At 38.7% G+C, this 12,098-nt stretch overlaps 1 protein-coding gene across 3 annotated transcripts in view; it reads left to right on the top strand.

Annotated features, from left to right (window-relative positions):
• The window catches only part of LOC134853464 (bridge-like lipid transfer protein family member 1), a 33,319-nt gene that overhangs the window by 7,285 nt on the left and 13,936 nt on the right, over positions 1-12,098 (top strand). For 2 of the 3 annotated variants that reach the window (XM_063869473.1, XM_063869466.1), the window contains exons 3-6: positions 878-1,203; positions 2,135-2,471; positions 9,054-9,357; positions 10,701-10,907. In XM_063869473.1, coding sequence (XP_063725543.1) covers positions 878-1,203; positions 2,135-2,471; positions 9,054-9,357; positions 10,701-10,907 — 1,174 coding nt within the window. The remainder of the gene's footprint in view (positions 1-877; positions 1,204-2,134; positions 2,472-9,053; positions 9,358-10,700; positions 10,908-12,098) is intronic. The other variant, XM_063869480.1, reaches the window with a different exon arrangement.

Here is a 12,098-nt window from a genome sequence, read left to right as displayed (position 1 = left end):
GTAGGAGAAAACACAGTCTAAAAACCAAACATCATTGCTCGACAAGAAACATTTTCAAAACAGATCTTGCGTTTAATTAACTTGTACATAAAATAGGAAAAACGATTAAACTTTCTTGAACAAAGGTTAAATGGATAAACTTGCTACTTCTAAGGCTTGCTCACTGAATTCAAACACCAGGCAGCAATACGCTCTGACAACTGACCAATCGTTCAGATTGTGTATTTTCAAAACTTTTTGTTGGGTTGTTTATGTCTTTTCTGATAAAAGTGTTGATAATCAAAAGTATGCCAATGTCAACATATTAAAAAAACGCAAATTTCAAAAATTCGTTTTCGTTGCAGAAACTTTAGATAATAGATATCCTGATAATTTATTTTCAAGCCAAAGATCAAAACAAAAAGTCAATCAAAACGCATACGTTGAAAATTTAATTTCACTATTTCTCTTTGGTTTGATAGTATAGAACGTCTGAGTATACTCTTTATAAAATCTGTATGAAATGAGTATATAAAAAAACTCATCGAAAAATGTTTAAATCAGTTCATGACAACTTTACTGTTACTAAAATCCGTATGAAAACCAAACAAGTTGACAAAAAAAGGTTTAAATTGATTTAGAATGGATTGAAATTAATATTTTAAGCTACTTTTTTGTATCAAATTAAATTATTTTTTTCTTGATTAGAAACGATTTTTTAGGTCTGCTTTTTTATCTGCATAAAACCGATTGCAATCCATTTCTTGTCAGGACGGGCATACCTACCTAAACACAGTAAACTAAAGTTATTCTACAATTATTGCCAAGCTTAATTTCAGCAGCGACCGTGTTATTGTTTGTTTCTTTTGCCACTATGAAATGTGTCATTCTATTTTAGTAATTGTCGATTTCGGAGAATGTCATTTTAAGTTCGACATTCGCAAACTGAACGAGCTGAGAACTTTTCTCAAGTTTTGGTACCGCAAGAACCTCATGACTCGGGCATTCACCGCCACCGCTCCCGAGGAAGACGACATCTCCATCCCCGACATGGACGACTATCCCGCAACGGCTCCTTTTTACACGGAGGCGGGGGATGATTTGGGGGGCTGGTATAGCGGGGACGATGGTGCAAAGGGGCCTGCAGACATAAGAAGGCGTTCTACCCCTCAGCAGAAGAGAAAATCGACCAAAACTTACGAAGGACTGCCTTCATCGATTACGGTTGGTGGCAGTAGCGGATTTGGGAGGGGGGGGGGGGGGGGGTTTGGCGTACGTTTTCTTTTCAGAACTGCCTTCATCGATTACGGTTGGTGGCAGTAGCGGATTTGGGGGGGGGGGGGCGGACGTTTTCTTTTCAGGGATTTGACCCCCTGCCCACCCAAAGGGTCCCCCCATTGTACTATTGTGAGATCAATCTAAAATTTTTCTAAAGGCGGCTCTTCGGCGCCAATATATACTAATTTTGAGGGGGGAGGGGCGCAAAAAATTTGGAGGCAAATTAAGGTCCTAATAGTTATTTGGGAGAGCTCAGAAAATCAATTTGGTCGACCTAAAAAAAAGGTCGACGAAATTTTCAAAAATTTTTTGAAAATCTGCCACCCCTCGAGAAATTCCTAGATCCGCGCCTAGTTGGCGGTGACCACTGATTACTACATGCTCATCTTGTCTATATTTTTTCCTGAGAAACGGTTTTTTGATGATGTCTTATTGCTGTTTTGTGATTACATCTGATGAATTAAAGCAAGGGTTCTGCTCGAGACCCAAGTGACATATTACATGCTCAATAAACAACAACAACAGCGAAAACAAAAGCTGCAGAGTGTGACGAGAGTTCTCTCCGTTAGACTCTTTCCGTGAATTCTCTGGTGATTAAAAGCGAAGAGATACTTTTGCGATCTAGATTCTATTCATATATTTTGTAGCCAAAATGTTTCGTTCCTTGGAATACTTAATTCAATAGCAAATGAGAGCACAGAAAGACAATTGAAAAATAACAACAATTATCAGCTACCTAACTGTCTTTGACGTCACATTTCTTTCGTTTCCGATAACATTTAAGCATTCAGCAAAATTAAAAAAAAAATCGTTCAATAGTTTTTCAGATTCCATTATCGACCTTTTTTAAGTCTTATTCACATACTTTTGGTTCCAGGCCAATCGAAAGAGCACTTTGTTCAAGTACGGCGGGCGACTGTTGAGCAGTCCCGTGTTGACCGGAAGTGACAGCAGATCGGGGGGAGGGGGAGGGGGAGGGGGCTCGCGTAGCTTCTCCTCCAACAGCTGCCCCACTCTTCAGCAGCAGCAGCAGTTGCGGGTTAAGTGGGAGTCGAATGTGAGGATAGCTGTGAACTTCCCGTTTGTGGAGGTGAATCTGCAGCTGGAGAGTTTCCTGGGCAGCATCAAAGTGAGGACTGAGCGACTGTGTGCCAATGGACTGCTCCATCTGGACAGCACCAGCAACAAAGTCGCCTCAACTAACCTCACTCTAGGTATGTATGCATGTCACATCATATCCATTCCATCTCCAGCTCAAATGCATCCCCTCCACATTAAAAACAAAAGCAAGTTGAGAAGAAGCGCATAGATGCAGGGAACTTCGTGCCACCGTTTAACAAGCAGTAAACAGTGTAGATATGGCTCTTTTTCATCAACTGGTAGCTCCCGCCGGGTCACCACCGGACAGAAAAAAAAACCCGGACTTCCTTCCAATAAACTTAAACACGAAAGGAGTTCAATTAATGAACCATTTGCTCAAGTTTTGAGCAGGCCACGAATGATGTCATTTGCTGCAAATCAGAACTACCATTTCTCACTGCCTGCATTAACAGAACACTCAGGACGACCATGTTTTCCAATGAAGAACTGGCCTGCATTTTACTCTGGCAACTCGAAATGCTATTCAGTTGACTTTAGAGAATCGCTTCTGTTTTCATGTCTTCCATCCATTTTTGAGACTTCTTTTTACGTTCTAGAGACACATACATGTTAAAGAAACATTCTAGCATGGCTTGTGTTACAGCCAGAGTCGGAACCAGGCCTGAATTTGAGACCTGGGCTCGGCCCCACCCACTTGGAGAACCAAAATTTCAAGCCCGGGCCCGTTTTTAGCGAAAACAGGATATTCCAAACAAAATCTAAATTGAAATTTAAAAAAAAAAAAGTTTAATAAGTCCATTGGCTGCAACCGATCCTAGCAAATCGATTTGCCTGACTTTTGCCACAAAAAAGAGGGCACGCTTGGCTGTCCGAATTTGCCCAGCCCTGCTGAAGTCACGCTCGTTATGGGCGCTTGTAGCTTGAATAGGTAGGAGCTTCCGCGCGACACGGCCGAGGATGGGGTACTTCGACGCTGCGCCCTTCCAGAACTTGGCGGGGTCCGGACTGACAGCCTTGAAAGACTTCAGTTTATTTGACTCCAGCTCTTTCACTACCGCTCCTTTGATCGGAGTTTCGTCGTCGCTGGTGGATCGCAAGAGACCGTCAGGTGGTCTTCGCAACGGGTTGCAAGACGTTGGCAGTGTTCTCCACAGGGTACCCGCGAGTCCAGTTGATTTATTTAGCAGACCGGCCTTGAATCACTACTCAGCTGTGCGTTTCCAGTGTAAAAGAGAAAATCTTGAAGGTGGGGTCCAAGAAAGCAGCAACACAGTGAAAAGCTTTGATGCTTGAAAAGTATTTGTCGCCGAGGGACACTCGCACCTCCAGCTTCAGGGCTCGGATGACGTCCTTGTCCTTGTCCATGACTCGGTCCCTGCATAACCCTTGTAGAACGTAGTAGCCCGGGTTGACCAGTTGGACCTTGGGCTTTGTTGCAAACTGAAAATCCTCGAAAAACTTTCAAAATTTCCCCATGAGTTTTCTTTCAGGTCCAGGCGGTTTTTGGAGCTGAAGGCAAGTACGAGAGAGTTGTATGTGTTCGCTAGAGCTTGATGACGGGCATGAAGTACAGTCCAGGGCCAAGGGTCACACCCTCCACTTATTCAGCAATATGTCATAAATAAAACTATCATATTAATCCCTAGACAATTTAAGCATCTTTGTCATTTCAAATATCAACACGCAAATTTAATACTCGCTTCGACAAAAAGTTCAACCAGTTTTGTATGAAAACTCTCTCACTTTCGACACTCAAACATTACGAGGCCAAACTGTGCACTGGCTAGGCGCCCAATTTTGTGTGTGTATCTTCCTGGGTTCCAGAGACAGGTCGTTAAACATATTCCAAAATGTAAGTGGTTTCCACTTACAAAATTTCAGTGGATTCCGCGTAGAAATAGTTGTAACATAAACTTTGTCGGCACATTGATTTTGTTGCGGATTCCGCAACGAGCGAATATAGGTAGTTGTTCCGGATTCCGCAAATGTAATTGGATTCCGCAAATTTACGCGGATTCCGCTTACAATTTTTGGATTCCGCTTACATTTGCAAAATACGCTTACAACTTGCGGATTCCGCTTACAATTTGCGGATTCCACTTACAGTTGCGGACTCCGCGACAGCTTAAGTTTACTAAACACATATATTATAATTTGTTCGTAGATTCCACAAACTGGTTTCGGATTCCACACATTTTTTTGCGGATTCCGCAAAATTGCGTGTTTTTGGAGCAATTTTGTGCAACACATTGTTTTAACTATTTGTCCGTGGAATCGAAACAGCAGAGAAGATTTTTAAAAAATAGCAATTTTGCGGATTCCGAGACAAATCTGATTTTTGCCTCTTGCCGATTCCGCTTACAATTCACAAAGTGCACAGTTTCGCCTCGTAATGAAACAAACCTAAATTTATTGAATTGCATTTGATTTGTGTTAAATATATAACCAGTTTTTAAAGTAACAAAACTTTTAAACTGAACAAAATCTTGAGTGCGCTACGCGGATTAGGGTGCTCGAAATATAAAAAGACACTATGGGTCGACCAAATGTTCGTTCTTTGACCCTTTTTGGGTCAACTAAATGTCCGTTTTTTACCCCAGTTTTTCGGTCGCCCAAATGTCCGTTTTTTGACCCCAGTTATTGGGGAACTAAAGTCCGTTTTTGACCCCACTTTTTTGGCTGCTCAAGTGTCCGTTTTTTGACCCCAGTTATTGTGTCAAGTAAAGTCCGTTTTTTGACCCCAATTTTTTGGCTGCCTAAATGTCCGTTTTTTGACCCCAGTTATTGGGTCAACTAAATGTCCGTTTTTTCACCCCAGTTATTGGTTAGACTAAAGTTAAGTTTTTGACCCCAGTGATTAAGCTAAAGGGCAGTCAAACGATTGTGGTTTTTCCCTGATACAAGCAGTCTTGTCCTTCTAAATCATCTGGAAACTTCTGTATTATCGCGTTAGCGGAGATTTAAACCGGCTCAAAAATTGTTCAAATTTGATTTGAAGCCAGCAATTTGTAATCATAAGTACATAATTACAGAGCTGATTTAAATTATCTCGACAAAACGAACAACACTTGAAAATTAAAATGCTTTCTCTACAACTGGTTCAAGATTAGACAAAAAGTAAAGTGCACAGAAGGTGCTCAAAATTGTAACAGAATTGTTTTGGTTCAATTTATGTTAGTTATTCAAAAATTATGCTGAAACTAGCACATTAATTTAAACAATGACTTTAGCCTTTAAGGAAGGTAGTAAGAACTGCTATATAGGTCTGGGTAATTTTTCAAAGATTTTTTTTTTCAGCAAAAAATTGAAGATTTGTTCAAGCTCAGTTTAATTTTTCGCGGTTTGACTTTTGATTTCTGATTATATTCAGTTCTTTTCCGTTGTTTAAAGGAAGGCAAACTCCACTATCGAACAGCAGAAGTCTAAAGACCACGAAAACCGTGATCAACTTCTACTTTTGAAATGGAAATTATTTATCAGATTTCCCAGCAAAGTAAAAGTTTTACCTATTGATCCAGTTTTCTCAAATTAGGTTAACTTTATCAAAAAAATATCAATCATAAATAGTTCTACAAGGAGCTTTAAGGCCATCTATTTTTTCTTCTAAAGATTTTTAAAGTCATTGTTTTTTTTTCTGTTTACTTGATTTGATTACTTTATTCCTACTGTCAGTTGGCTATATTAAATATTACAAATGACCTAATTGTGGCTATCAAGTAGAAATATGTTCACCTAATTAGATTTCTGGAAGTTTTACTCTCACAGAACTTTGTTGGGCTGCGTAAAAAGCTTCTTTTGAGATAAACTTTTCATCAATTAAAGTAGTAGTTTCAGCGTAGTTCTTGATTAACTGACAAAAAAACCAAAAAAACCAATGCTGGCTATGGTTTTTTGTCAGCTGAGCTCAGAAAAAATCATCAAAAACTGTGCTTCGAAAAAACTGGAAAATACTTCATGAAGCACTTAAATCCGCCGCTATGAAAAAATTGTCATAAACTTGATTGGCAATTCATTAGAATTTTTCGAGAAAACTAAGTCCATGCCTAATTTTGAGTGACGTTTTAGCGCACCTCCACACCCGACACTCATTTTTTTTTGTGCTACGTTCTCACGCGGGAAAAAAAACTTATATTTTTATGTCTTAGGAGAAACAGAAGCATCCATTACGCGTCAATTAATTTAAAAGCATTGATCCTAGTGAAGACTCTTATATATACTTCTTGAATCAATCATTTATATTGTGATAAGGCAAAGATGATTGATGGCTAAATTTTTCCTACAGTTAAAAGCAAAAACTTCAGATCCCCAAAATGAACATTTGAGGAGGGTTGAATTTTTGAGACAAAAAAAGTTTCAGGAATTGGGCTGTCCCTGAGGTACAAACTCAAACGACCAATCCCTCTGTTTTTTTTACAAAAGATCATTGATGAGAAAAAAAACAAAACAAACAATTCGGCTTCATTTGATCATTTTGGTTTATGTGAGGTTCTTGCTGCGTAACGAGGCTTGATTTTGTCAGAAAATGCCTTTATTCATTGGAAGTCTTGTTTGAGTTGTTAATCATGCAGCGTGATTTTTTGCACTAGTCCTCTTGCAAATTTTACAAATCGAAGCATCCCTAAAGTTTTTGTCAAAACATCCCTAAAATTTGTCTAAGAACGGTGTCCAAAACTTTCTGAGAATTTTTCGTTCTCTTACATTTTTCCAACCTTATGTTGGCTATAGTTTTTTTGTCAGCTGAGCTCAGAAAAAACATCAAATACTGTGCTTAGCAAAAAAAATTGGAGAAAATTTCATTGAACACTTAGGTCCGCCGCTACAAAAAAACTTATGGAAGTGATTGGCAATGCCTTAGAATTTTTCAGGAAAACTAAAAACATGCCTAATTTTGCGTGATGTTTTTTCACATCCACGCTCGACACTCAATAGGTTTTTTTGTGGTACCCTCTCACGCAGGAAAAAAAAACATACTTAAATTGTTAAGTCTTAGGAGAAACAGAAGCAGCAGTTACGCGTCAATTGTTTTATGAGCAATGATTGTAGTGAAGACTCTTACATACATGTTGGGTATTTTTCTTTGTTTTTTTTTTTCAGGAAAAGTCTAAAGTCTTAAAATGCTCTAATAACTACAGATAGGCATTCATTCATAATATTGCATTTACAAATGCACTTAGATTTATATGCATTTTTTGAGTTGAATTGAAATTTTTCTGCTGAAAGTTACGTAAATAGCACTCTCCAAACACGACCGTGGAAATGGTGCAAAAAATTCGGAACGTTTTATAGTTTCGAAAAAGAAATTTAATTTTTAGATTTCTAGCGGAATAAAAATTTTACCTATTGATCAAGTTTTCTCAAGTTGGGTTAAGGTTATCAAAAAAGCGCCAATCATAAATTGTTCTGAAAACTCAAAGAGCCCAAACTATTTTGTTTTGAAATTCGAAACTTTAGATTTTTTCAACAAAGTCATCTCTTTCTGTTTACTTGCGTCCATTTCTCTTTTCCAACTTTCAGTTGGCTATATTCCTTGAGCCCCCACGAAATCAATAAATAAAAAGGGATAAGATCAATATACCAATAATTACTTGCGGCTTGTCTCCAATTTACATGTTTGCCTCTCAAATGCGCATTCAAGGCAACATTGTCTAGAAACTGTAGTAATCCATTTTTGGGCTCACTTGGTCAGCTGGGGATTTTCAAAAACTTTGTTGCACAATGAAAAGTTTCAGCTTTTAAATGCGTTGATTCTGTTGTTAGGCCCTGAAAAGGTAAATGTAATGGCAGCAGAAGGTTGAGTGGTCAAAAATGGTCGTTAGACGTATTTGAGGACGGGTCGAACTAGCCGGATTCATTTTTTTACTATATGCTCTCATCAAGTGCTTAGAAAAGTTCTTGATAATGATGTGGCTATAAACCATGGACAGATGGATTTTATCATAAGCCACTACCAAACATATGGCATCAACTTTGCAATAATTGACGGCTCTCATCAGCCGGGAATAAAAGTATGATAGTCTATTTCGGTTAAACATGGGTTGCAGAAAACTAAACAGGCGCTATAAAATTCAGTTTCAAAGCACCATAAAGTTTTTGTTCCGGAAGCATATATCGGACGATAGCCTAGATCCTGCTCCAGAAGGTCTACACAAGCTTTCCAGAGATTTCTGAGGCTGCTTTCAGAAATTTTAAGTCTCCATGTTAGTTTTGATGTTAATTATTTTAAATTTTTAACCTCTATCAATCTGAGCTCACCTTTAGAGCCAGGAAATAAAGTTATTTTGTTGAGTTTATGAGTTAAGAATAACAGCATGGCACGTTTTTTCGCAAATCTAAGCTCATTTTCAGAGCTAGAACAAAAGTCTTATGATTAAATCACGATAGACTGTTTAAAATACGTTTTGAGATGGCAGCAACCATTTTTACAAATCGGGAAATCTAAGCTCACCTCGAGAGCCAGATAGTTTTAACTAAATTGAACGATGAAGGACGAATATTGGATGATGGCTGTGAAAATATAGCTGAAAAGAGGAAAGGCCACCTCTGAATACAAGACGAAGTGCACAAAGCAACTGTGATGATGATGACGACAAGGGGATCGAACTTCTGAAAGGGAGTTACACTTCCCTAACAAAAACTCTTCTACACTTGTGATTAAATAGTTATTCTTTGATGACTTGACAAGTGTTTGTTTGCAGGCAGATCTGAGTTGTCCTCGATTGCAGCTGCGATCAACCCCTCGATCCAACTGACAGACTGGAATGTGCAACTTACAATGAGGAGACCCCCTCAGGGAGAGGAGCAAGGGGAGGGGGAGGTGGAGGGGGAGGAGCCGACACATCGTCTGCACGTGCACCTGGCGCAGAGTGACTGCAGACTGAACTACAAGAGCATCCCGATCCTCATGCTCAGCTGTCAACACCTCAAGATGCTCCTCACAGACCACTGGTCAACAACAACCCTAACTACCACTGACTCCTCCTCTTCAGATGCAGACAGAAGGTCTCTCTTCAGTTTATTCGCTCACCTATAAGTCATTTCAACACAAAAATGCCACAGTTGTCGTCTACATTTGCGAAGGCAACTGTTTTGTAATCGGTGCCTATCTTCACCACAACCCCCACAACCCCCCCCTCCCCCCCTCACACACACACACACACACACACACACACACACATTTCAAGCTAAAGTTTGAAAACTTATTTCAATGCTGTCGCAAAGAAATAAAATATGTGGTAGAAAAGAGCCATCCTAGCGTATCCAAACATGATACACACGAGCAAATTGTTCAAACATTGGTAATTTGATACTACTTTCGAACCCCTTTCGTACTGTTTTAAAACCTCCATTTTTGGCTGGCTGACTCTATTTTTTTCGTTGGCTGGTGCCATTAACTAATAGTTTTGGTGGGGCATCCCGCGCTGAAAAACCGTCCAAAAAATGCCTAAAATTTTTTTTTGAAAAACTTGCCTGCAAAAACAAAGTCTATTTAATGTTTTGGGAGAGCTCGGAAAATCAATTTCGTTCAAAAGTTCGAGAATATTTTCGAAAAACTTGATCCAGAAAATCCTAGATCCGCCTCTGTGTACAAACAGTTAATTGTTTGGAAATTTTTGGTTTTTGCCTTGAATTAAGCATACCTAATTTTTGTCTCTTTTTTTCAAATTCCTATCTCTGTTTTTTGACTGATCCAAATTCTGCTGTTCAAGTGTTTTCCTATAAATATTGGCAATTTCACATCACTTCTGAGTGTTTTAACTGAATTTCATCGTCACAAGTGGCTGTCGTTAAAAAGAATTGAAGGGGATGTTTTGGGCGGTGAGGGGGGTCAAATCCCCTGAAAAATGGGGTAGCACCCTTCCCCCTTCGCCCCCCTTGCTCAGCCCCTGATTATAACTGGTAATCCTGTATTTTTTGCCTGAAGTTTTCACATTTATGGATTTTGTCGAGTCATCATATAATTTTTTTGAAAAAAAAAAAAACGATTATCCGCAGTTCTAAAGCCTACAATAGTTTTGGCATATTTGCATTTTTTAAACAGCTCAAAATTACTTTGTAAAGCTTGTCGCATTTTACTGGTACTTTATTCAATTATATTACACTTAATGTTTAATGACTTTCAGTAACATTGAAAAGGAGACCCAATCCATCCCCATTTCGGCACAATCTATTTTCGACTAAACATGATGCAGCGCAAATATCAGGAAAAAAGTGGGCAAAATTCAGTTTTGAGCTTTTTTGGAGTGCATGCTGTTGCTCCTATGCTGTTGCTCTTGTAGCCCAGATTACCTCTCGAAGGATGATTGGGGTTGATGTGTTATTGCGTGTTGTGTTGTTCTCGATAGCAGTGCTGATGATGGGAATAAGAAGAAGAGGAGAAGGAGAGGAAGAAGGAGACTGTGTCTGAGGGGGGATGTGGGGTGGGATTGTGCCCAAGTGTTGGCTGTCCAGAGCACCCTGTCAGACCTCATCATTGTCAAGTACCGCCTCATGCACGTCTACAGTGTCTACTTCAACACTAGACCCAACAACAAGTCCCCTGCAGCTTCCAGGTCAGCCGACATTGCATTCATTCTCAATCTACTCCCACGCACTGACTTGATTTGTATGTTTTGACTTGATTAATCACATCTCATCGCTTGACCAAAACCTTCTAGTGATTGCATTGCGCTGGAGAGGGCTCATAGTCAAAACATGAATTGGACTTGGGTGATTATAAGGTTTCGAAAAAGATCCCAATTTTGTCGACAGTTTTAGCAATTTCATGTTTCGTATAATTTTATAATAAAAGCAAGCTACGCCACAATGGTTTAGGTGGCGCATGAAAAAGTGGTATAATTAGTTCTGGATAGATCTTGAGTCAGGAATTGTTGCCGGGTTGACCAAAAATGCTTGTCATACAATTCTCATAAATGGGAAGTTTCTTGTAATACAATTCCATACAATTCCATGAAATTCAGAAAATTGTATGAAATCTCTATAAAAAACATTTTCCCATAAATGAATTTGCATAAATGAATTGTATGACTAACATTTTGCCTTAAATCGAAATTGTATGACTAAAAATTTTTCAATTATGAAAAATGTATGACAAATAGTTTTCGGAATTTTTTTCAAATGAGGCACAAATGAGGTACATTAAAGCCCATCCGTGCAGTCTCTGAAGAGAGAAGAAAACTTGAGAAAAAAAAGTTTTTTAAAAGTTGTATCCTCAGTTTCATAAATTTCTACAGGAAATCTTTTCAACTCTTTAGATAGCAGCACGTTCCTAATCTGATCCTGAGGGGGCAATACTGGAGAGGGGGTTACCTCATTTAAAAAAAAAATTGTATATCTGCTGGAACCAACAGTCTCTAGCAAACCTCCTGCAATTCGGTAGTCACATCCTGAATCGTCAAGTTCTGGCATCCAAAAACGCATTTCCTCTAAAACGAAAATTATAAATTGTGAACGAATAAAATAAAACATAGCCAAGCGAAGATTGGAAAAGATTAATGAACGCAAATAAAAAAACACAAATTTTTTTTGAAAAAATCTCAACTTTAGATTTTCAACGAAAAAAAAATAGATGCCCTTTAAACTCTTTAAATTTCTAGGACGATTTTGGTTGGCGCTTTTTTTGACAACATTAACCCAATTTAGAAAAACCTGATCAATACGTAAAATTTTTATTTCGCTGGGGATTTCTGATAATTAAACGTAATTTTCTTAAACGTAATTTTCATATTCTTAAGTGAAGCTGC

The sequence above is a fragment of the Symsagittifera roscoffensis genome, chromosome 1 (assembly GCF_963678635.1).
Source record: "Symsagittifera roscoffensis chromosome 1, txSymRosc1.1, whole genome shotgun sequence".
Taxonomy (NCBI): domain Eukaryota; kingdom Metazoa; phylum Xenacoelomorpha; order Acoela; family Convolutidae; genus Symsagittifera; species Symsagittifera roscoffensis.
Note: the sequence above shows the minus strand (reverse complement) of the source record. Positions and strands in the feature narration are given on the sequence as shown.